The sequence below is a fragment of the Neolamprologus multifasciatus genome, chromosome 10, assembly GCF_963576455.1.
Source record: "Neolamprologus multifasciatus chromosome 10, fNeoMul1.2, whole genome shotgun sequence".
In the NCBI taxonomy this organism is placed as follows: Eukaryota; Metazoa; Chordata; class Actinopteri; order Cichliformes; family Cichlidae; genus Neolamprologus; species Neolamprologus multifasciatus.
Window position 1 is genome coordinate 11,796,679 of NC_140448.1, and position 27,416 is coordinate 11,824,094.

At 40.0% G+C, this 27,416-nt stretch overlaps 1 protein-coding gene across 8 annotated transcripts in view; it reads right to left on the minus strand.

Annotated features, from left to right (window-relative positions):
• The window catches only part of LOC146509674 (glutamate receptor 3-like), a 78,717-nt gene that overhangs the window by 32,676 nt on the left and 18,625 nt on the right, over positions 1-27,416 (minus strand). For all 8 annotated transcript variants that reach the window (XR_014876615.1, XM_085175908.1, XM_085175907.1 and 5 more), the window contains one exon: positions 8,774-8,961. Coding sequence is in view for 7 of the 8 variants with exons in the window: in XM_085175908.1 (XP_085032034.1) it covers positions 8,774-8,961 (188 nt within the window). In the remaining variant the exon portion in view is untranslated. The remainder of the gene's footprint in view (positions 1-8,773; positions 8,962-27,416) is intronic.

Sequence of the window (27,416 nt, forward strand, 5' to 3'; positions counted from 1 at the left end):
CTTGTAATTTGATTCGATTTGCCACGGGATCTGCTCCCCCCTCTGTCAGCAGAGATGTTCTGGAAAAGAAAAGGAAAGAAAGAAAGGGGAAAAAAGCAGCTGGGCATAACAAATAATTTTAGGATCACGATGCTCCAGTTTCACGATCCCCTGGGATAATCGCTTTTTGTGTATATGTGAAACCACCGGGAGCCTGGATGAGGTCAGGCACTACCATCGCTGAGAACAGCAACACTTTTAGTGTCGCAGGACTTATACTTTCCTCTGTGTCACAATTCATTTCTTACACAACAGCCTCCTCAAACAGCAAAGGGAAAACAAGACCCGAAGCCTAAAAGCAAGAAGAAAACCTGCAGCACTGATTGTTCTGACTGTCTTGTGAAATTTTAATGCTCTTTGAATGGGAAGGACAGTCTACGTGTCATGCCCTCCCAACTGTTTTCTACAGTAAATGTTCCTGTCTGGGAGAGAACAGCCTCGTGCATCTGCCACGATGCTATCCATGAAAGCTGATTCATAATATATCAGATTAACTTTGCAAATGGGAAACCTTTGCGCACAAAATATGTCAGACTGTGGAAACAAAAACTGCCATTTATATTTTGTTAACATAAAGGCGCTGGTGTGAAGCTTTAACTACGAGGAAATGTTTTTAAGAGTGGGTCCCCATTTACTTGGACAAGTGAGCAAAATAAGACGATACAGAGGGTCTGAAAAGTGAAGCCAATGCTACAGAGCTTCAAACCTGCATTTTTTTAGACTTTTGCAGTTACAAAGAAGTTCAGTTGTACACAAATGGAAAAAAATGCCCTCCAGGACCCTTAATCCATGACCTCAGTAAACACTTACTTAGAGAGTTTATGGACTCAAGCACTACTTCAGATCTTAATAAATACATGTAATAAATACAATATGTATTACATAAAATAAACTTAATTCTGGTTTTTATACTAGCGCTGGTATTGGTATTGTTACACAGCTACATTTACACTCCAGCTCTCCGAAAACCCAGCTGATGATGATTCATCTCATAAGTCATGGCACACTTCTCTCTGCTATATAAGCTGCCTTCATAGGTTAAAAGCATCAGTATCGTTTTTGGTATCTGCAGCACTGCCCTCGTTTTTACTTAGTAACGTATTGTCAAAATTTGCAGTATTGCACAGCACTACTGGCTGCTGACGGTAGATTCAGATCTATCAGACAGATGGAAGACAGAATTATATTGAACTACTAGTTAACTGGCATCAATTTTGTAAGGCTCTTCTATAAGTTGAGCTCTCATTCCACAACTGATGTCCAATCTTAGCAGTTAGACGCTGGCATATCTCTAAGTGCAAATATGAAGTGATTTTTAAAGTGCGGTGTTAAAAATAAAACACAATGCATCATCTTCCAACCCACGCCGGTGCATTACAATCAAATGAATCATAGCAAACAGACAGATAAACTCAGCACGCAGTCTCATGTTGCATCCACACATTAGTATTCACCTCCTGGTCGAGGGCATAATCAGAAATGTGGGTTCGTCTCACTGCACTGTGGAGGAGACAAACTGTGACTCCAGAATACAGATAGAGACTGAGTGGTTGTTTCAGGTCTCAATTATATTTGTTTGTCTGCCCTCGGGGCTCCTCGGGTTCGCATGTGTGGATGAGCGGGTCTGTGCTTTGCTTTCTGCGGCTTGCCTGAGCTGGGCTGAGCTGCAGGGCCATCAGCCCAAAAATTCCTTGGAGAATTCCCTTTAATTAAGCAGGCTGGAGCCATCCAGTCCTGCACTGAGCTGGATGACTGCCCAACAGCCTTCAAGCCTCTTTGGAGACTTCTTCTTCTTTCTTTTTTTTTTTTTTTACAGTGATTTGTCATCTACCTTCTTCAGAACCACAAGTTAATAACTGTCCTCTTACACTAGACGACTAATTACTGCTATGCTACTCAAAAGAGGGCAAAATATGAGGAGGGATTTAACTGTCACAGAAGCGTGCATGGACTTACCTGTTTACAGTCTGTTTAAGCTGCTGATTCTGTCATTTGTAGTAGCCAACAGCTACACATTTCTAAACTTCACACAGCCGTCTTATTGAGTGCCAGTTTGAACAAAACAAAAAATGTCTATGAAGTTCTAATGTTCTCACTATCCTCTCTGCAGCTGAGCACCTGCCAACTCTACCATTTGCATGTGTCTGATGTTGTTTTTCATTTGCTTAGCTTTTAACTTACACTTCTCTGGGGTCTCTTTTTGGAGGCACGGGCTACAAAGAGGCCTTCTACAAAAACTTGCTCTGTTACACTCTCTGTTTTCCTTTTTCAGGAGCCATGTTTCCTTTTTGCAGTCAAACTTTGGAAAAAGAAAATGAAGGCACAGATAGCTCGCTTGTAGTGGTTATTTGAAGGGCATTACAGTTCAAGTTGGGACATCACACGCTTTTCACGCCGCTCTTTCATATTTGTATTTGTCGCTCAGGTTGAAGGTTCATAAAGTAGACCTCAATGATAAAGTAAGAAAGGCCAGTAAAAGAAAGAGGAGAAAGGATAATACACTAAAGGTGCTTTGTCCTTGTGTGTAATATAGACACACACACTCTCACACACACACACACACACCTATGTCTTAGCTTGTCTCTGTGTTAGACAAGCTTCCTTGTAATGTCTATAAATAGCTCGTCTTTGGATTTTGGCTACATTTTGTTCTCTTCTCTGTTTAGATGATCTCACTCTGCTTCAATAATGTTAAAGTCCAGGATCTCCATTGTGTGTTTTCTATCCAGGTACACTTTCGCTGCGCAGACAGTGTGTTTATGATCACTTTCATTCTGAAAAATCAAGCATTTGCCAAGATGTCCAACCCCACTGGCTGAAATGAGCCTGTGCTGTGTATCACAAATGGTTGCAGATACTCTCTTCCGACCTCCTGAGGACTGACTGACAACAATCTGAACCAGAAATATCATCTCTCCATCAGACCTGTTGCTTCTGATTTTAAGTTCTTGTGTAATTTGGCACAACTTGGCTTTTCTCCTTGTTTTCCTTCCTTGAAAGCCTGCCTTCCACTGAAACCATTTCTGCAGGTTTTTGTGAAAAGTAGATCGATCAACTGAAAGCCCAGATGCATCTCTGACTTAGATACTGTAGATAAGCCTGCCACTTATCCATTTTCCTCACTGCATATCATTCTGAAAGATGTTTTTCGTTTTGGGAATTGCCTCTCTGATGCAAAAATGCAATTTTATGTCTGTTAGACTGTTTTATCTATGGCTCTTTTGCAGTGTCACCTAAAGAAACAGGAACAAATTATATGTTTTTGCAACAGGCTGTTAGTTACAAAGTGCCTAAAGAAACTACAATTTAAAATGGGTTCTTTGGTGTCTGCTATCTGTAGACACAACACCGGTTCATCCCTTGAATTAGGTGCTATTTATACTTGAATGAATTCAGTGGTCAGTGGTAAGGGACAAAGAAAATCCTCTGAAAGTGGTCATGTACAAGACTGGACTGAAAATGGCTAAAAAAGCAGCCAATACCCAAAGAAAAACTTTTCAAGATCTTCAGCAAGCCTAGAGAACTATTTCTTAAGAGCACTTTAAAAAAATTACAAGAAAGTCTGGCTCCTTGTAAACAAAATATAGAGAAGCAATGTTTGGTTTGAGACTTTTGCACAGCCCTATTTATATACATATAGATATAAAAAGATATAAAATCTCTGAGACAAGCTGTCTTACCAAGCACTGATGCACAGGCTGTGAGCCGCAACCAGCAACCTGCTGACTGTTGCCTCACGCTTAAAGACTGAGTGGGGGACGAGTGTTTGCTGTTTCTCGGTTGGGATGTCAGGAACTCATGTCTGCTGCATCAGCGTTTTCTGTCAAATAACTTTTAAATACTTATTGGCGCAGGACAGCTTTCTTTTAAATTTCAGCGTGTTTTTGACAGCGACTGAAATACAATTTATTATATTCCTAAAACTGCTCTTTATGTTTTGTATTTCAGTTGCCATATTTTCAGGTTTATTTCTTTTTATTTCTTGTGCTTGCATTTTTGTCCCGACTGTGTATTTTACTGTGTATAATATTAGTTTGTTGTAATGCACTGTAATTATTTCCTGAGTTAGCATAGCCTGAGGTCATCTTATCACTCTTAAAGCTGCTTTTGATTATAAACCCAATAACGGCAGTCTAGACATTTTGCCATAATGTTCCCTCCATATGTGTCTCACTCACTTTTCACAGACTCCTTTAAATTAAACACCTTGATCACGTTCATTGTAAATAATAGTGCACTGACTGTATCTCACAATCAGGCAATCTGTGCATCTTTTCAGTGTCTTTACCTTCCAATTAAAAAAGGCTTTGAGGCAACTGCTGTTGTTTTTTGGTGCTATAGAATTGATTTGAACTGAACTGAGTCTTTAAAGGATAAAGCAGACATACAAAACACATTTCCTATATCTGAAGTATTAGTAAAACCAGTGCTTTGCAGTACTTTCATTTCTTCTTTCTTACGGGTGTACTTGCTAACCATCCTGGCATAATACTGCTCCCAACTGACTCCCTGTAGTCTGCACAAATGTGCATCATCAAATGTGTGCGCAGCCTGGCCAAAATCAGCACTGGTTGACTTGAAAGTATTCCCTCTAATTACATTTTTTTCCCCCAAGAACCTTGTATTCAAAAGTGTGTGGAGCGTGGAAGTGTGGAAACAGACCCCCTGTGATCAAGGTGTGGTAAAATTGTCCTATCATTAGGTTATAGATAATCTACAGTTACATTTTTAGAGATGTACAGGGTAAATTGTAAATAACTCATAAAAGAATAAAGTTACGTTGAAACCAAACACACCATTGTTTTTCTTGTGACATTACCAATAAGTTTGATGTGTTACATGGCCCTCTTCCTACTGAAAAAACAAAAGTTGTATCCAAGATGGCCGACTAAATGGCCACCATGGTCACCACCCATCTTGAGGAGTTTGCCCCCTCACATATACTAATGTGCCACAAACAGGACTTTAATATCACCAACCATTCCCATGTTATTACGGTGTATCCATATAAATGCCCCACCCTGTACATTGTTTGACATAGGCTTGTCAGTATCAGTCACACTGTTATGATTTTTGCCTATGCTATCTGACATGTCCTGCCCCACCATTAGCTGGTCAGGATTTTAGCTATAAATATCAATACCTTTAACAGCAATTCCCAACAAAGCAACAGCCAAAACCGCAATTTCCCTGATTATATAATAATGACCCTATCTATAGCATAATCTCATTTAACCTCCTAGGACCTGGCGCCCACATATGTGGACATCACATTTTGGGATGTCTAGACCAAAATAATACATTTTGCTCTACAAGGGCCTGATATCCAGTTACAAGGACATTATATTGATACTGTTCTATGGAAATTTAAAACAAATGTCCTCCTATGTGGATCTCATTTCTCTCAGAAACAAAAAATCAGGTAAAAAAAACAAATTAAAAATGCATGCCATTGAAGAGTACAGGTCTTAGGAAGTTAAAAAAAAAAAGCATGCTTCATTCTCCTACTCACAGGGTGTGGAATTCCAGTGCACCTCTGGGTGTTCAGCACTTCTCCCATTTCCCTCCACAGCACCAGACAGGGAGAGTCACACTACATGGCTCAATTCCCACAAGCTCTCTGCCTTTCCAGTCTTTTTATCCCTCCCTCTGACTCTTCCTCTGTCTGTCAGCTGTGCAGGAGGAGGCTGGAGGTGATGGGTCCTCTCTTAGAGCGATAACAAATCCACTGTGCTTCTATTATTGATGAGAAGCCTTAGAGGTGTTTATCGCTCCGTCTTTACTTTACTGAAGAGATGAGCAAACTGATACTTTTACAGGTGGTGAGAGAGCCAGCAGAAGACCAAAACTCCCACAGCACATTTATCAACAAATAAAGCCTAGAAGAACTGAAACTGCCTCCTTGACTACAGCATCTACCGAACAGCAGATATTTGCAAATAAAATGTATTAATGATGAGTTTTATAATATCCTGACAGAAGGCATCAAAAGATTTGAATCATAATTCTTCTGATTACTGCCTCGCAGATTAAAAACTAAATCATGTCCACAATGATTGTTTCCTGATGCATGAGTGATCGCAGTTGTGTTTGCTCACTCCTGCCTTTGTGAAAGATCTTCCCTCAGGCTAGGAGGGTAGGCTATTTATAGTAGGCTCATTGTTGTTGCTGTTATGGGACAGTGTGTCCTACTTACACTGGGAGCTGATATTACATTAAAGCAAGTGTTGATGTCACAGCTCGTATAAGGAATCATTCTCAAGAGACACGGGCCTGCCTTGCCACTCTTATGCATCTGGAGAGATACTTGTCTGACAGATGCTGCCGACAAGGCAACGATTCACATTAAGCCACCGCAGAAGAGAGGTTATGATTGGATCGGTCAGATCTGACACAGAGTGACCACCGTTGTATGACTGGATACGTTGAATCTAATACGGAAGCAATTTGAGAACACTTGAAGAAACCCTGGATCTAAATTTGAAGGGCAGGGAAAAGCAAACTTCTCTTGATTAATGAAAATGTTCAGCACTGTCACTAAAAATAATCCCCCGCATCAGAGGAAATGAAGACAGATCTGCAGTGAAGGTCAGAGTAAAACTCATAAGGCCTGCAATAATGAGGATCATTATGTAGAGGGCAGAAGCCTTTATACACAAATATCTCAGCGAAGAACAGAAGGCTAAGATGTGCCCAGGATTAATGGTTTAAATGCACACAGCATGCACACGCACGCACACGCAGACTACACTTGTGGGCTTAATGGCTTTTGTAACTCTGCTGTGCAGCTGTGTGCAGCGTCTGGAAAAAAACAAAACAACTTTCTGCTGTCAAATTGGTCACTGTTAATCCTTGTGTCTAAAACAGCAGCGTTTGCCGGTAAACACAAAAATGAGCCACGTGACGGTTAAAAAACAGACTCACATAATCAGATTCTTAGATTTAGTAAGAATTTAAGTTTAGACAATCAAAACTACTCGATGACTGCATGATTAGCAAAAAAATCTGCTTCATGGTCAAAGAAACTGTATGCAGGTAAATGATGGGACATGAACACATGTGCTCCGTATGCCTGAATCTTTCCAAGCCTATTTTCCTGCAGTGAACAGCTCTGTCTGGAAATCTGGAGTGAGGAGCCCGTTTGAGTATGGTGGACTCTTCAAGTTCAAGTCATAAAAGGATGGACATTATTATGGTCAGCTATGATAGAGGCCAAAATGATGATCAGTTGAACAAAGTGTGTTAAGAAATTATCTGCATTTACACCACACAAGGCAGGATGCATCCATTTTTCCAATACATTTACATTTTTACAATCTTCTGTTTTCCAAATCCATTTTCATCCTGTAAATCAACAGTTTCTGAAAGCCTGTTTTGTCCCAATAATCAAGCCGCATTCAGAGTCTCTTTAAACCACCTTTCTTCACCATTACAATGCCAGGTTTGAACTACAACGGGTCATCTTAAACATGTTTACATGCCTAAATAAGTTACTGCCATATGATTGGCTGACTCTCTCCCAGCTATCATAGGGCGAGAGGTAGGATGTACCCTGGAAGGTCGCCAGTTTGTCGCAGGGCTAACACAGAGGGACAGGCAGTTTTGTTTATATAACTCCAAATTACAACAGCAGTCACCTCAAAGCACTTTATAGTGTAAAGTAAAGACCCTACAATAATACAGCGAAAACCCTAACAACGAGACAACTCGCTATGACCAAGCACTTGGTGAGGAAAGAAAATCTTCAAAACAATAGTGCAAATTAATGCCAAACACTGCTGTAGCTACATCTTCCTTTTGAATACAGTCTATGGGGCAAACTCATCTAATTTTGGCACACCTTATAAACAGACTACAGCGTCTCACTTGAAAGGAAAAAGCTTTAAAAGTAATAAGTGTGCAGTGCAGTCGACAGCTACTCAGTGTTAGCATTACCTTCAGTCTGAGCCTGTGGGGATAACATCAGCAATGCTCTACTATTTAGCTTCACGTACCTCAAGAAGGCGTACACTTAAACAATCATTTGCAAAATCTAATGTACTCACATGTGCACCAAACTAATCCCCCAAATGAACACTAATGATCTTCTGAGTAGATAGGAAAATTCTCAGTTAACACTCATTTAATACGTTTCTGACAATGAAATATTCTCTATGGTGCAGTCACAGAGAGCAGCACACATTAGCAAACACTGAACCTGAATCAAGATTCGTGTGGGAAAACTGTAGCCGATGATCACCTAGGAAACAAGGATGAGAGAACTGTTTAATTCCTCCACGTGAATTAAGCCCAAGTGACCTCAAACAACGTGCATACACACACACGTGCGTGCACAGACACACACACACAAAACAACAAATAACAAGCCTTAATTTAATGTACCGCCTTGCCTGTTTTAAAATCAGTTCTACATGAGAGTGTCAAGATCTGAGGCAATCTTCACACGTGCCAAGTGTTTAGGGTAATAATGAAAAAGGAATGAAAAGTGGGGAGCGGACCAAGCTAGGAGAAATGGCATATTTTACTGGCAGTGTAGCATGAAGTGGCGCTTGCAGCAAAAAGTGGGAAATAGCATGTTTCCTCTTTTAGAAACAATGGAACAAGCCGAATCATGAGGCTGGGGGAAGAGTATATTTCTGAGGCAATCTTAGATTTACTTCCTGACATTCGAGGAAAAGAGATTTGTTTATTTTTTTTTAAGCAAGGCTGAATTAGCACTTTGCAAACTGAATACCTGCTCCAGTATCAAGTTGATCCTGTCCACCTCACAGTCGATGAGGAAGCGTTTCTCCTGCCGGCGGTCCATCTCCTCGATGATGCGCCTGTACTCTGTGGGGTCCACAATGTTCCCCACCGAGCGAGCTGTCACCTGCCAGTTATTGGCTACAGCAGACTCCATGATGGCTTGGAGGATTGCAAACCCTGGGGGAACAGAGGGGAGAGAGCTCCATCACACAACTATCTTTTCGGATTTCAGAGCACACAAGAAGGAAAAACGTGCTCAGAATCCCAAATTCCCTGTGCGCTGAAAAAAACAAAAACAAGGATAATGTGGCTTCCAGGTTTGTAACCATTTATTGTCATAAAGAATGTAAACTACTAACTGATAATGCATTGTTAACATGTTTAAACAGTACCAATCATCTTGTAGGCGCCGCTTGCAGGGAGGAAAATAAACGTGAGAGAAAAAAGCATGAAGTAAGTAAACAAAGAGGCGCGCTTCAGAGTAAAAACTGAGCTGTACTGGGGCGGCAGTCAAACAGTCTCCTGATACTGAAATATGAACAGCTGCTCGAGTGGATGGCTAGAAGAAGATCTGGTGGGGGGTGTTTGATTTGCCTTTTTTTTTTTTGCCAGTCTAAATTCTGACAAACGCTCAACACATTTCGCGTAAAGGTAGTAAGAAAAGCTCAAATTTGAGCCGAAATTAGAGATGCTTGGGAGCTCTTTCTTTACACTGCATATGAATTAAACAGACATGCTCTTGTAATTAGGCCTTTCCGGAACGTGCAGGTACAAGATTAATGAGTCTCTTCAGAATTAATATCAGGAACGGCTGCCAAATGTTTAAAAGGATCGTAAAAAGAAATATTTGACAGACAAAGCAGATTCAAGAGGCTCCACAGAGAATCCCCACAACCGATTAGCTTAAAGCTGCAGCTCTTATAACAAAGATAGATGCATTATAGAGCATAATTAACCATTAACTGGGAAATGACTGAGCTGTCCCACGCTGCCTTAGCAGTTTGTCATGGGAGGTCATCATTGCTATCTCTTCCCTGGTAGACTGAGGAATTTAAAGTTGCAGAAAGGACAAACGATATGGAAGAGAAATGTCTGTGTTTCTGCCTATTATAATTCACCCGTGAAAGTTGCAATGCTAAAGTTTTATATTTTATATTTCTTTAAAAAAAATCAGGGGTCGCAACAATAAGATATGAAACATGTACCTTAGCAGATGCAGTGAAATAGACTTCCCAAAGGATCCAGAAAGCACAATTGGCAGAGCTTACTGCACCCCGGGATGAATCAGTAGCTGAGGCACATGAAAGAAAGACGCTGAGCTAAGAGTAAGTTGGCTGAGCGGTGACACATTAAAAGCATAGACTGTATATAAAAGAAAGCCACATTGTTATAATGGAGTGTGGTGGTTTACTAAGGAGATTAAGGACTGGTGGTCAGCAGTCATGACAGGGTGCAAAGGGAGTTTCTAAATCAGCTGAAAAAAACATCAGTGAGTGAGTGACATGGAAATAGAGCATACAGCTGTGTGTTAGCTTCAGAAACACCATGCTTTAGCCAGTTTTTGTGAGCAGAGGGTACAAATCTTAAACCTGAAACACTGTAGTGAAACAGTACACCTTGTTTATAAGATTCCTACTACTAAGCTATGGTGTGGCATTAGTAAATCTGGATTAATAATTGAGGAGACTGAAAGAAAGTGTAGGTAATACAAGCTTATTTTGGTTACAGTGGTGCGAGATCTTTTTAAACGGGCTTGTTTGGATGATTGAGGCGAGGCTAAATAAAGTGAGTCATTTCTGCATGCTGCCTTTTTGAACTGATCAATTTGTTGCCAAGCAATCTGAGAGCCCATCAACACATTTGCAGGACGGTTGCAGCAGCTGATTTTTCAGAGCTTCCAGTGCAGCCGAGTCCAGGCCAAGACTTCCTGTTTCATCTGCCATTCATCAGTCACTGTTTACAAAATACAGATACATATTTAAACGAGAAGCAGTCCAACAGCGCAAACCTCCGCCAGGGCAGCTCACTCTTTGGGCAGTATTTACTTTTAAGATAATACTACTGGATCTATTCATTTTGTTTTTCTTTGTTCTTTTAAGTGTACTTTAGTTTGTAGTGCAGTAAAAAGGACACATTTTGGAGTCCACTTAAAACAAAGGAAAGTGTGGGATCAAATGACACATGGCATTTGGAATCCCCGTATACATGATTCATTTCCTGAATGTTGGCAATGCAAACAAAGGTAGCTGAGTTACAAGCACAGTTTTAAAGATAAAATATATTTTAGGAAGGTTTGACCTTATTTAACTTTGATGAAGAGGTCACAAATCCAAAGTAACATGATATATTATATATATTTGTAGGTTGTGTATCCTTTGAGGTGTTACTGGGGTTATTGAAAATGTGTATATGTGCGTATGTGTATATACGTATATATGGATAGATAGAAACATATATGTATATATATGAAAAAAAAAAAGAATAATAAAAAAAATACACATGACATATAATGTAATTGCAAGGAGGTATTTTTGTAGTCTATTGATTACTAGATAGTGGAAAAGGGGTGGGATTAAATAAGCTTATGCTTCTTCCTGCTCCTTTTTGAACATGAAAGTTATTTGTAGTTGTGGTTGCTTGTTTTCCTTTTGTTTTGCTTTGTTCATTTGTCTCTTTTAATTCTATGTTGTTGTACTTTTTCAACATGTTCAAAATAAAGAATCAATCAATCAATCAATCAATCAATCAATCAATCAATCAATCAATATATAGAATCCCTATATATATCATTCCCTATATGTTGTGAGTACAAACAACAGCAGTACAAAACACAGTATAATAAGTATAAATATAATCACATTATTATCACTTTAACCTTCAGATCAATCTATTGACCTTAAAAGAAAGATCAGAGGAAAAATTTTAAATAATATATTAAATCTTTATAGTGTACTTTCTATATGTTGACACGTTTTTTTTTTTGTCAATTTTTGACCATTAAAGTTGATCTTGAAGACCTTATGGGTGGATGTAAGCATATTTTAGCTGTTAACGTGACCCGTGATCTACACTCTAATAATGTAATTATTCAAAAATGATCAGGTGATGGTTTTAAAACTGCATTTCCACAAATAATGCCCCTGTTTTGCTCTTCACATGAGCAGTTTCCCCGCATGTAACCTAAGCCTGCTCAAGCATGACTTGTCAACACATGAACTCCAAACGCAAACCAAGAAAGCTTCCTGTAACAAAATCTTGGCCCTTGCCTACACACTAGCTATCCAGTGACGGTTCATCTCTGTAACAGCAGAACACAAACTGGCTTTGTTTAGAAATTTATATAATTCAAAGTTGAAATATTCTTTCTAAATCACTCAAATATTTCATACATCTTTTGCTGTAGGTAGGAAGACAGGTGACCTTTGAAAAGCCCAAGCTGAAAGATTATGAATAAAGTAAAGATTTGCATCTCTTCATTCTTTAAAGAACAGTACACAGGACACGTCAAAAATGCATTATGGCAGAAGCTATTACATGCTGTACTGAGTCACAACTAATGGGCAGGGGGAAAAGTGCTGTTTAAGTCAGAGCAGGAACACTTTAGCTGACTGGACTAAATGCATCACATGCTGTTGCCCTTTTCTTTCACAGAAGGGATGAAACTGTTGATTCTAGGAAATGATAGATATTATTACGGGTGCTGAATAAGCTGGTGTGAAATGTGTTTATGTAAATACAAGTGAGCTTCACAGCTTCTCTGCAGGAAGCAGGAATTACAAAAGCTAAATGAAAACCTTATCCACATCAAGGGACACGCAGCCTCCCTGCAGCACAAACCACAGTTCAACATCAGGGATACTCGAACTGTTATATCACCTGTGTGCACGTTTAAACGTGTCAGCGCTCTCTAACACTTTAGGTAATTTTTGGTTGGGCTACATGTTCATTTGTAGAGCTACAGGGATCGTAAGATAGTTTACCAGGGAGGTTCTTTGAATATTAAACATGGACTTTTAATATTACAGATTCTTGAATAATTCACTTGTTTTTGCCATTACACCTGAATTTTTAAAGCCAGCACCATGGAGAAATATCATTTGCTTGAAGCTACTTAAATTTGACCTTCACAGCCCAGAAAGATGAATGTGTGACGTTGGTACTAGAAGTCTGTTTTCACATTTATTGTTTATCCAGTGAAGCAAAGTTTCTCAGTCCACCCCCTAATCTGAGTTTAAAAGATTACGATGCAAATATGACTCTTTAAAGTCAAACTATAGTTTCCAAATTAGTCTGTGAGGTGATTATGATCCAAGAAGAAAAGAGAAACGTTTTTCTGCACACTGCAATCTCAACAGGATGTCTCTTTGAAAACTGCAAAAACTCCAGATGCAGACAAATCCCAGCTACTCTATGCAGACACTGTAGGGGTTGCTAAAAACTTGTTTTCTTGTACAGCAGCTCAAATTAACAAATGACAGGGAGTCCCACCATAGTTCTTCTTTTCAGGAGTAACAGCTGAGCCGTTCTCACTGCTAAAATGCTTTTGAGTTTCACTGAAATGTACAGCTTTTCAAATACCTTCCTCTTTGATAATAATGACCGTTTATCAAGAGTGATTTCAAATATACAGTATATTATATTTTCATAGCTGAAGAAATATACCAGTGTATTGTTTTTTAAGCACTAAAACGCATCAAAGTTAGTTTACTTAGCGTCTGAGACAATAGGCAATATTCTGGGGCTTACTGTGGAACCAGGTGCTGTGCTGGTCACTGTTTATGATTGACATTGTTTGATGATGACAGTGATGTTCTCCATGTGGGCCGTTTGTCAATCAGAACTGCTCAAACACAACATGTCAGTAGTAAGGAGACCACGAGTGGCAATCATTTGCATTTGCATATAGATTTTATATTTCCATGCAGCGATCTGTCTACAGAGATTCATGCCTGTGTATAAAGTACAAAGGAAATGTGAGCGATGAATGAAGAGTAACTGTAAATAATAATGCAGCAATTAACATGCCATTAAATCTCCAAACTCATAAAGGTACAAGAATATTTTCTTACTAAAGAGAGGTAGAGAGGTTTCAAAAGGCTTGTAAAGTGGAGAATTGAATTTTTGGGTCCACTAACACCATTTATAGATTTATCTTTAGCAAATAATCCAGAATACAGATTTGACACCGCCTTTCTATGGCAGCACTCACTTATAATGTATAATTTAATCAGAAGTATTGTTGATTGCATTTCCAACAACAATAACTAGTGGTCCTTATCTGGATCTACCACAGGTTCTTCAACTTTCTGTTAGGAACATGTAAACTCATGTTCCCAACAGGCCTCCGAAATATTCAGAGCACAGCAACTGGGCTGACACGTTCGCCCTCGCCCTCCCTTCCCCTGCTGGTGACCTTCACAGTGAAGTGCACAGCAGACAGCACTCAGACCAGGTATGGCCTTTAAAGACAAGTGGCTCTCGCTGGGTGCCATCACGTTAGCCACTCTGGCTTCTAAAGAGGCCACCGCGACGTGTGCTCACATGTCTGATGCCGGGCGAGGTTAAGGAATTCGAAAGAGGCATCGTGTCTCGATGCATTGTAAATACTCTGATGACTGATAAGAGACTGCTGAGCTGACCTCAGTCTGAGCCCAACACTGCTACTGCCTTTATCTGGATTTTTTTTTTATCAGCTCACATATATATCAAAACTAAAATCTAGCACATTATATCACCGCTGGCAGAAGGGAAATGAAAAGGCAGAAGCTGAGTGTCAGCTCTCCTCCCACAGCACTGAACGCCATAAGCTGGGATATGCATGACATTTTGAAACGTGTTAGTAGCTGCTCAAGAAAAAGGATTTGGGGGGATTTACAAACGATTCCCTTGAGAGTTTTATTTTCTCACACTAAAACTAAGCTGGATAGTTGGGGTTTAAACATTTTATGAGCTGCTTGATGTTTAAGCTATTGAGTATACTTAACAATTAAAGATATGTATAAATAAAGAGGAAGTCCCGAACCGAAGGAATTCAATGATGTGACATTCGGTGCACTCCAGCTTTAAAAACCACAGTGGAAAAAGGAAATCTGAGCAACAAAGGACACCTAAGTCTCTTGGTGAGTATTAACAATGGTGTGATTTATCAGGCGGCGCACAAATGATAGAGTTTTGGTTGACTTTGCAAACAGATGGTACATTTTAAAACAGTCAGCAGGAAGGACGACCATCAAGGGCATTTTACAGAGTCAATTATTCAGCCCTGACCTGAAGAATAATACATATTCAACATCGGAAGCATACTGCCACAAGCCTATTTATAGAGCAAAAAAATCCTTCTTCCACAAAAACACCAAAACAGCCTCAGTTAGTTAAATATCTCTCCTGTGGCCCCATTGGTGTTATCCTGCTAGAAGCAGCCATCAGAAGATGAGTGCACCGTGGTCATGAAAGAAAGGACATGGTCTCAGGGAGGTTGTGGTGATTAAATGATGCTCTATGCCAAAAAACCACAGATACAAGGCAGGATGGAGCCATTCTTTCATGTTGTTTAGACTAAATTCTGACCCGACCATCTCAAAGTTGCAGAAGATATAGAGACACAGAAAAAACGACAATCTTTTTCCAATTTTCTATGTCTGAACTATACCATTAGCTTTCTCTTTTTAACTGAGAGGAGTGGCACTTGGTGGTGTGTGATGGGTTTAGATTTTATTATTGTCATTTGTATTAGGAAATATTTAACCATATATGCTTAGAGGTGTATAATCAATTGTGTAGTGATAGGATGTGTGATCTTTAGCAGGCTGCAAAGGCTTGGTGTGCATTCCAGAGCGTTCTGGAATGCACACCTACATCCTGGGAGCATGGGAAGAGGTCGTACATTGTTTTATTGTTTTACGGTAGGATAAACGTAGCTATATCTGTTTTAGTCTGAGTGCCTTTTGTTTAGATGAACTGCTGGACTTTCCAGACCAGTAGGTTTAGGGAAGTCATTTATGGGGTCATACTCTGACCCCCCCCCCCCCCACACACACACACACACACACAGTATTCTTTGTTCACATGTATACCTATGTAAGATGTTATATGTTAATGACCCTATGCATATTCATGTAACCACAATAAAAGGAGTGCTATGGGGAACCTGGCTGAGAGTCTGACGGAGGTCAAGTGGTGGAACGACACTTGGCTCCAGGCAGGTCTCCCTCATGCATGAGTAACACGAAGAACTTTGGTGCCTTGTGTCTTGCTTTTTGCTGTGTAGCAAATTGTCCTTAACGTTCCAGCGAATAGGTTTATGCTACAAACCTATCAGTGTGGTCCTCCTATAGCCATCTGCTTCAAGGTTCAATGTGGTGCATTCAGAGATGCTCAGTGGATATTTTCCCTTTTTCAGACAATAGAGATGGTTGTGTGGGAAAATCCCTGTAGATCAGCAGTTTCAGAAATACTAAATCATGCAGTGTTTAAAGACCCTTAAATCTCCTTGCTCAGTCTGAATTTTAGCAGGCTGTCTTTACCGTGCCTACATGGATAAATGCCCTGAGTTATCAGGTTGATGTAAACAAGACTCCAAAAAATGCAATTAGACAATCACTGTGATTTTTGTTAGTGTCATTCTTTTGTACAATCATTCCAATTAATCAAGCCAATTAATGTTACTTTAAACTCACATGGGTTACTAGTAGGAAGCCCACAGAGAATTATTGCACAGCTTTGTGTAGTAGCTAGCACTTAGCTGTTTAAGAGGATAAACCTGACAATCCCACTGTGACACCCTGATCAACACGCCTCCTCCAAGAAGTCAGAGCAGTTTTGAGATGAAATCAGACAAAGACATCTTTGCATAATTTGTCTAATGAGAATCTAATGTTTAATTTCTTTGTTTTAAAGTTACTGGTTTGAAATTATGAACACTGAAAGACGTCTCACACAGATTAATCGTGGAAAGAAGAAAAACTTTCAAAGAGAATTATTTTCCTTACAGTTCTCAAACGGACAGCTGGCTCTTTCATCAGCTCCCAGCTGAAATCAGCTTTAACAGACGTCAGACGACAAAAGTTCTCCTGAAGAGATGATGCGAGCCCGACCTGCTACATGTTGACATTAGTACCAGTTTATAAAGAGCACGTAACTTAGGCAGAGCAGCAAAACAATGATCCAATAACATGAAACGTGAGCTGTCGATGTGCAAAGCAGCGCCGCTATATGCTGTCAGGCCACCATGCCACGAGTACAGTACGGATATTTATGCTCAAGTCTACAAACACAAAAAAAGTTAGACATTTCACTTTGAAGTTTGTTGACAAATGTAGTGAAAGAAATGCCTGAAGGTGAGGGGAGCTGTTTAAGCAGGCAGCACAAAGTAAAGTTGGCCTGTATGTGAGTTAAACCTGAATATATGAGCTTAATAGCAAACACAGCACCATCAGGATGTAGCCCTGAAAAAAACAAAGCAGGATAGTCAAGTACAATCACTGGTTCACTTTAAATCTCTCTGTAGTTAAGAGAAGTATTTTTCTAGATTAGGACATTTACCAAATGTGTTACTTCCTCTGTGAGACACAGCCGCTAAAACGAGCCTGACTGAGGCTCTGCTGACACCTGGCCATGTATTCTTCTTGTCTGTCTCGGGCAGCGGCTCACATGATGGCTGAGCGTGGTGTGCAGTCTCAACTGTGACTCAGTCGTCCCTCCCCCTCCCCGAGGAAGGTGACCTCTTTAAAATTCTCTTGCAGTCATCTGAACCGCGCCGTTGTCACGGGAGGCCCAAAGCTGAGCGCGACACCGAGGGGGAACTCAGACAAAGCCACTGAACCCACTTCTGAGAAATCTCTAAAAATCTCAAAGCTTATATGTGGCTCTACAAAGAAGACTGCTTTCAGTGGACAGTGCTCACAGAGCCAGTGAAATAAAAAGGATTAAAGCTGCCAAATGACAGTAAAAGGACACTTTTGAGCACAATTAGCCTAACAACGCCTACTCCAACTGCAGTCCAACATAGATAACAGCTCCCTCCTCCAAATTAGCTGAACTGCAAAGAGCCCTGCGCCCCCACACCGCCCACTCCTGCCAAATCCCTGATCAGACCTAATCAAACAGATTATTTCTTATCTAATGACAGCTGCAAAGTTGCTAACAGAACGTCGAGCATTTCTCCTCCTGTTTGCTTTCATCTTTTATGTAAGTTGAATTCACACGTCATTGAATAATTCACAAATTTTTGTTGCGCTTGAAGATGATTCAGGTTCTAAAGCACTAAAAATGTAATATAAAAGACAGACGGAGTGAGAAAACTAACACAAACACAAAGTGCAGATATTTAAACCGCACACAAAGAAATGGATGGCCCATTAGCGAGAGCTGCACTAACAGCCTTGTCTTTTTCTCTCTTAGGCAAAATAAAAATGGCGTTTTCTCTTGGGCAAACATGGAAACGCACATCACATCAATCTCTTTCATAATGCAAGAAGACTACTGTTGTAATGGCCTTGCGTTATCCTGAAAGCAAGTGTCCCTGAAATAGACGAAAGGCATTTGAGCGACACAGAGACAAGAATCGAGGAATAAGCAGAGCAGCTGCCTGATAAAGCAGAGGGGCTCTCTATTAGTCACCTGGTTTCTTATTTGTCCGTGTAAGGTGGTAAGGTTAGAGCAGATTACATGTGACAAATCGGATGTGACAGAAAAAGATGGGAGGAGGCTCCAAATTCGATGAAGTCAAAAGCATTCGGTGCATCTGACAGCATTTCTGACAGCGCTTGTCCCTCTGACACGGGAGAAACACAAAGGCTTTGCTGACTCCTCTGTTCCTTCTCTCACAGCTCCATACACTTTTATTTCTTTCCCACTCATTTGAAGATGAGGCTATTCCTTCATCTGTGAGCAGCTGAGATAACAACGTTGAATTGCGGAGGGAAGAAAAATCTGTATTTTTGCCCAAATATGCTTCTGAACTGCTCACTCTGTTTCCTCCCTGAGCCGGCAGGAGTGAACAGACAACGAAAGCAGGATAAGTGGAATCACACCTGGTCTTTAAGGTACTGATTTCTCTCTGATTCAAGAGGCAGAGAAGTAGAAGCAAGCACTGATTATGTATTGCCATCAGTAACCGATATGGTAAATATGACTGATCGAGCTTCATGTTGCATACTCACAAAATTTCAAGGGTGTATAAAACAAACGTGTGAGAGCAGTGTTAGCAAAGGCAGCTTTGTTACATGTATGGTGTTTGTTTGTGCAGTGCTAGACTTTTATTTCCTGACAAATTTCACTGTTGTTCACAGCACCCTGTTATGCAAGTGCACACTGTGACATCACAAAGCAGTAGACCGCTGTTAGAAGCATGTTCATCACGGGTTACTGAACCCCAACCTTATCTATTTGTGTTATTACCCCTCAAAAAAACAGTCTTTGTCACAACAAAATGCGCAACCCTGTGACAAAATAACAGTACAAACACAATGTTTCAGTTTTGGGGGAAAATCCCACAGCTAATTAGGTTAAGTGGCAACAAATTAGTAACATGACTGGATACTATAAAAAAATGCATCTCATAGAGGCGAAGCCTATAAGATGAATTTAAGGTTTCACCGCTTTTTAAAAAGGCTTGTGGCGATCAGCTGAGAGAAAAAATCACCCTCATAGTAAAACTACAAAGAATTCTGAGATTTCATAATATGATAATATCATTACAATATTCAGAGAACTCCAAGAAACATCTATATGGTCGGGGCAAAGTCAGAAAACACTGTACTGAATGTCACAATTCTGTAGTGGAAGTCATTATTTAGCTTCAGAAACTCAAGTCAGCATCAACAAAAGCAAGTTAGAACTCATAAACAAGCGTAAACAGCATCTAGAAACACCGGCGCCTTCTCTGGGTGCTCACCTAAGATCGATGGGAACATGGTCCTGTGATCTGTTGTGAAATGAACATAACAGGACACTTTTATAAGGTGGTCTAGGTCCATAAATGGTACAAACAGGCCATTTTAGGCCATTCAAAGGTGGTAGCTAAGAAAAACGATGACATCATAAATCTGATGTAGGTATTAGATAGGTAAGAACCTTCAGGGGCATATGATACTTTATGTATTATAAGATTTCCCACATACTATATACAACAAATAGTGCCGTTATTAATTTATGTTTTTCTTAATATAACAAGAACATCTGCTGAAAAATCTAGTTTATTTGTCCGGCTTGTGTAAAGGCATCTGTAGACAGCTGATATTCTAATTTGCTCGCATGTTTATTGCTAAAAAAGTATAAAATAGAAAGAGATGGACAACAGAAGAATGGATGAAGCTAACATGACACAGTACAACTTTTATTACAGAGGGGATAAAGAGCTGTCCAAGGTCCTGCTGATGCAAGACCTTGGACAGCTCTTTATCCCCTCCTGCATTAACATCACAAAGTACAGAACTCTTTCTTCTTACACTAGAAAAATCACTGCTTTCACTACCTGCAAGTACCTGAAATATATATCTATGGATGTAAAGCTAAAACCCTTTCCTAACGTCTCTTACATGTATCCATCCTTGCCACTTTAGCAGTTTGTAGCCGCTAGACTGATACAGTCACGGCTTTGTCGACACATCCTGGCAGACGTGGCAGAGTGGTTTGTCAGTGATGCTCACATAGAGTGATTTGTAATGAGCAGTGCAACTCCAATTTTTCGAGCAAGGAACAAAGATTTAAAGTGATGCAACGGCTTCTAGTTACGTAATGACTTTCTCAGGGTTACTGTAGCTACAGTAGTTAGCTACAGTCTGAGTACTGCAAGTCTGTCAGGCCGTCTGTTCAAAAGCGATCTCTTTATATTTGAAAGCAACAATGTCCACTGCATAAGGCAGCGTCTAAAACCCCAAACTCACCTGTGGTGAGAAATGAAAGCAACACATTTTATACATTTTCCTCCTAAACAGGCAAACTCCCTAAAATGTTTAATACACCGAATTAATAATTCACGTACTTCAGTTTTTGTGGGTATAAAAGAGTCGACGCTGCAGTACTGAGCAGAAAGTCTGCAGCTTACATTTCCATCGGTGTTGTTTTCAAGCTGCGCTGCCTCTGCATGCGTGGATGTGCAAGGATCAATTGGTGCCATTTTGGGCGTCTGGCAGAGCGGATTGAGTGCTTGAAAACAGAGGAGGTTCGGTTCAGGCAGAAACACTCAGACACAGCCAACGCCTCAGCTGTGTCTTCCCAGTGAATGCACAGCGCTCTTTGAGGTTTTCACCAATGAGGTCACCGCCCAGTACACACACACATACATGCTCCACGCATGCAGCATCCAAACTGCCTTTCCAGATAAATACCGGCCTTAGCTGTAAATCTAAAAGAGATTGAGTCCACGCAATCTAAAGCTTTTTCGACTGCAAAGCCACATTTATGAGCAAGCTGTAAAACAAAAGGAAAAAAGCTCTGTTCAAGTTTAAACAATCCGTTATATTAATGTTATAAATTGCTATTATGATTTCAGAGATCCTATCTGTGTGTTAGCCTTTTTTTTATCTGCATGTCTTTGTTTTTCAGCGCCCTCTAAAACAAACAGCCTCACAGAAGAGCACGATATTCTGCCACATGTGTGCCTCACTTTCACATTCACTACGAGGCCTAATAGAGTCCTTGAACGGGGGAGGAAAGAAGCTCTCTTGAAGTAGAAGAGCTTGACTGATGAATCTCTGCTTCAGTCCCAATATTAGTGTCTGGCAGCAAAACAGTGGTTACTCACAGATGCAGGAGGGGGGTCTACACCTATTGATATGTGTCCATCTCAAAGTGAAGCTGCAGTAAGGTGTTCACAGAGTGGAACAGCTGCGTGGCGCCATCCTCTCCGCTCTCCCATTCTTTGTTAATGAGCCTGTGTGCCGGGCTGCTGAGTGAAGCTCTTTAGCAGTGCGCAATTAATCAGATGTTTCCTTGCAGAGAAGAAACCAAGCAGACATTCAGCAGCAGGGCAGTGTGATTACACATCGAAGGCAAATTGTCCCCGCCGTCTACATTTGTCACAGCGGCAGGAGAAGAGAGCCGCGGTTAATGTTGTTAGATGCTACTTCTTCATTTTGATGGCCGTATAAAGAAATTAAGATCCAGTTTGCATTATGTAGAGTTCATGAATCAAGAGAATGATAGTCAACAATGAGCATTAGATTGCACAGTCAGATCTCATACAGGTACCTTTACTGAAGCACTGTACTTAATTACAGTTCTGAGGTACCTTATTTGGTTATGTCTGTTTCAGGATCAGTGATTCCAAAACAATATCACAGGCTGCGTAATACATAAAAATGGAAATACAGTAGATCAGCTACACCCTGTATCTAACTGAAATGGATTAGGTGCCTTCGCGGATGTGCAATTTATCCATTCCATGTGCACTAATGCACCCCTTTACCATCACAGAGCCTGGCTTTAGGACTGGCACTAATAGCTGGACAGTGTGATTTCTCTATTACCTCGTGTGCTCGAGATTTCCAAAAAGAATTTCAAATTTTGGTTGGTCAAAAAAAAAAGTTTTCTACTTTGCTTCGGTCGATTTTAAATGACCTCAGGCCCAGAGAGAGTGGAAGCCTTTCTAATTGTTGCTTATGGATTTTTTCTTTTTCCAATGAGAAGAAGACTTCCATTTTTAGATGCAGTGAAGAACTGTGTTTACCAATTCTTGAAAGTGATTTTCAGTACAGTCACCAATACAGAGTCTGTTTTTAATGCAGGCTTTCCTAATTTCTGGCCTTGTCCCTTGCATATAAAGAGTCTTTGAATAATTTAATGGCATTGCGTACCCTATTTTTATACATTGTGCAGTCGGATATAAAGTAAAGTTATTTTTAAGTTATTAAACTATTTATCAGTGCAGCCTTTTACAGATTGAGAACCCATCACCATCTTTATTTCTGAAAGCCTGGGATGCATTATGGCCTTTGGATATGTTTTATGTATTTGTATTGTTTATGTGTTTTTTAAAATATTTTTTATATCTTATATTTAACAATCAAAGTTGAACTGTATCTCTGCTGACATTATCTAATGTGTTCTTAGAGCTAAACAGTTGGGACCATTACAAAAACTGCTGCTTAAGGCATTTAGACAGCAAAACAAAGATTCCTCTGACTTAAAATCAGCTATTAGAAACACATTTTATAGCTGATATTTTCGTAGTAATAAATTTTTGGCTCATCAGCACATTATGCAAATTTTGTAAAGTGTAATAACTTTGACAAACACCACCCAGCAACTCTTTTTAACTGGCATGAAAGACATATTACGCTTTATGATGAATATGCAATTTATTGTAAATAAGCCAAACATGAGAAAACCTGGTGAGGAGCTTCTCTTTGCGGCCAGTTGGTAACATCCAGATGTTCATCAGTTCAAAAGGTCTTTGCTTGCCAGCAGCCATTAGTCTATTTAATGAGGACAATTCAGAGCCAGTACATCCAGGATAAATAGGAGATGCTGCACTGTAGCAAATAAACTTGTACGTAATGACTCGTGTGCATAAAAGTGTGTAGTCTGTTTTCCGCTTTGTTGTGCTCCTCCTGGTGCTGTGAGGCTTGCTGCACTTCTCCTTTTGTATCAGTTCAGTTTATGAAGAAATCACTTCATCGAAGGAGACGTGGGTTGCATGAAACAGTACGAGACGCCAGTAAAATAAATAAATAAATAAAGAGAGACTCCACTCGTGGTTTAGACTTATTGTGCATATGTCAGTTAAACTAGTTTAGATCAGCACAGCACTGCTGTCAGAGGAAGGCATCTCCAACGTGAAAGTGAAGCTGAACCTATTTGATATTAATAGCTTTCAAAATTTGAAATTTTAATATATTATGAATGGCTACAGTGAGTGGTTTCCCTGGGCATTTTTATTTTCTGTTACATTTAAAATCCCATCATACAGATACAGCTTTGATGAGTAGTTATGCCCTCGGGCTGTAATGATTAAAAAAAAAAACAGCAAATCTACTTTTAACAAATGTATGCTCTTTTTGCATTCGATAATCAAGTTGATCAAGAAAGACTAGTTTTGGTATGAAATGCTTAAATTATTATTAAATCTATTAGCTCAATCAAAATGACTCTTTTTTTTGGGGATGTCCCAACAGGAAACTGGTCATGCAGACGTGACTCAATTCTTGACAGGTGAGAAAACCTTGAATTTTCTCTGCACAGCTCATCATTTTAACAATAGCATCAAGCTAAAAATAGCTACAGTTTCCTTGCTAGCACAGAGGCTGCACTGATGGTGTCGAAGCTTTATCAATCTGACATGAAGTTTAATAAAATACAACTTTAGCAACCAAACTATAAGCATAATTCACCAAACATAGAAGAACTCATTATAATAATACACAAGCAGTTTATGGAGACAGGACTGAACATTACAGTTAGCAGTAGGGTTGCCAACTCCCTGAGAAATAAATAAGGGACACCTCGTGGCCAGGGCCGGGCGACCCAGTTGTCTTCACCCTTCCCAGTGTGGTGAATTTTTTAGCTCTTTTTTTGTGTGTGAAATTATTTTTTTTAACCATTTGACTTGAATTTGATTTAAGTAGATGCGTATCCTTTGTGATATCAACACATGGGAAACAAAAATCATTTAGCCATTTATTTTTAGCTCAAAATGACAACATTAACACAATAAAACAGGTCTCTTTCTTAAACAGAAGCCTGTCATGCTTAACTTTTGATAATAAAAGTAAATCTTTCTTTAAAAGAACTCTGTCCTGCTTAACTTAAAATTATATAAATTAATAGAAAATAATAGAAAGAAAAATATTCTTGTAACAGTGCACATTTAGTGCATTTAGTGCAATTGGCTTCAGCAGAGGCATTATTTCAGCTTTTGCTCCCGTTTGTAAACCCACTTGTTCCCATGATTACGCATCATAACTCATCATCATTATTCATCTATGTATTACTTTTATGTATTACTCATCTATTTGTTGTAATCATCTATCCTTGCAGTTGTTTATTACACAAAATAAATTATATTATCACACTTCTGGCCACATAGCGCTGATATTCACTGCACATGCTCATTTTAACCTTAACCAGAGGGTTTAAAAACAAACAAACCAGTGTTTACCATATCTGGTTCTGCCGTGGCCTGGTAGACAAAAATTGGTTAAGGGTTCCCCGAGCTTTCACGCCCCTCATGTTCTTCATGTGCCCACCATTAGAAGCATGCCTATGGAAAAAGTGCGCCGGCACACAGTGCAGTGCGCTTTATAGGTGTTATCGTGAACTTTTCCAGCCAGGTGTTTTCCTTTTCCCATTCTTCCCTGCACTTTTGCAGCCTTTTTTTCTTTCTCTGAGAGGCACAAACATTGCTGGTCTAATGCCTGGCTCACACTGTGCGATTTTTGGCCCATTTTGAGCCGATTTTTGAGTCGTGATCGGCCCGATTTTGGCCTTCATCGTGCATAGTGTAGTATACATGGGGTAACGAGAAGCGATTAACACCTCACGACCAGCTCCCGATCATCAATCGCTCGTGAGGGTGTCACCGCAGCCGCTCACACTGCTCACGCGCAAACACGTAAACGTCGGTGAAAAAGACGGAGCAGCACGGCTGTGCAGCGTGTGATCTGGACACAAGCGATGGAGGCACAACTTGTAGAACTTTGGAAAGCTCATCCGAGCCTTTTCGATGTGGCATCACCAAATTATCACGACCACAACAACCGTGAAAATAGTTGGATTTACATTGCTGCTCAATCACAGCTGACTGATCATGTTTGTCATTAGTAATTTAGCAATGTTGATGGCGGTGTGTGTCTGTGTGAGTGAAAGACAGAGAGGGAGAGCGAGCGACAGATTTTCTGTTATAACCTTCATTTTATGGAGGCACAGTGTGACTCAGGTCGCATCAGAGCATCGGGCGGTATAGTGTGAGACCCTGCATCGTGACCTACGAACTTATAACCCATGCGAGCCAATCGTGCAGTTTGAAAATCGCAGTGTTTGCCCAGCTTCAGGTGTACTGTCGTCTGAGACTTGCACCGCAGTGTCGGCGTTTATTTCCCTGTTGGCCATGCTTTTTGTTGTGGTCATCTGTTGTCTTCCGGTATTTTCTCCGCAAGCGACCTTTCCTCAACCAATGAGATGAGCGGTAATCTGAATTGTCATACTCGAATTGTCATAAGTGTGCTGTCAGCTCATTGGTCACAAAGCAGGGGCGGGGCTGGGAATTATGGTTTCAAACAAAGCGTTAATTACATTAAAACTTATAGACTACTTTTGATTCTCACTGTATTACGGGACAAAGTGCGTCCCTTATTAGCTCAATACGGGACGTGTACTTTTGTTTCTAAATACGGGACGATTCCGTTTTTTAAGGGACGGTTGGCAACCCTAGTTAGCAGGGTTGTCCTCCAAAGGTCTCCAAAGTTAGCCTAGCCGAGTGGATGTGGGGCAGTCACAATACAAGACCCCATGTTGAGCAAAGTTGTTAATAAAAAAAGTTTCTTTCTGTTTTTTGTTTAATTAAAAATTACACAAAAAGAGACAGCAAAGACTGTATGACCAAATTAACAAAGGAACACAACAAAATCTAAAATTCGGTCACGTGTATAGAATATAAGTCTAATAATTTGACCCAAAATATACTTCTTTTCAAAAAAGTAGCTGACTTTTTTATTATGAAATGTTTAAACAGTCAGACACATATACACGGGGCAGGGCTACACCATTCATTAATATTATTAATATTCACTTACCATAGACAGGAGCAACAACTTTGAGAGGCTAATAGAACATCCCAGCACTGTTTTAATGGCTCCAATTTGTAAGTTGACTTGAGGCTGTTAAGGTGTGTCCCATATAAATCCTGCCAGTTCAAGGACTTTACCCTGGGGTCTGCTACTAGTTTTATCCAAGCCACTCTACAACCACTGCAACAGTCGTGAAAAAGTTTCACAAGGACATAAAGTTCTATGTGTGCAAGATATGCTTGATCTGTTTTAAGGTGAAACCTACTAACTTCATATACATCATGTTGCTATATTATTTCTGCATGTGGGTCCAGAAGCATAAATGTAATTAATTTGAGGCTGGTGAGTACTACAGTCGCTTTTTAAAGAACCAAAAAGGCAGAAAAACATGATATCTTAGAAAACAAATAGTTGCCAACATACATCCAACTGTCTTACATTTGTCCATACAACTCTTATATTCACCGTTATTTATGGTGGTTGTCCAATAAGTACAAAAAATTCCAGGTGGGGAGAAACTGTGTGGAAAAAATGTCTTGTATTTCTTCATAATTATGCTTAAAGTGATTAAATAAAGTGCTTGATCTGAGCTGTGGGGAAAATCTAATTTAAAAGACATTCCCCATTTATAGCTGCCCCTAAGATGCCTTTGCTTTTGCTCTAATAAAAGGCTGTGTCTTGTTAAGGGACAGACATAACACATATCACTGTAAAATGCCTCTGCAGCATATTACTGTCATATTGCCCCACAAACCATCCAAAGCTATTCACACAAGCATCTCTTGAGTGCCCCCTGCCAATCCCTCTTAGGGCCCTAGATAGAGGCCCTCTTCTTATAATGAAGATTAAAGTGACATTTGGATGAGTGGTGGCTATATTGCTCCACAGCCTTGATGGGAAGAGCAG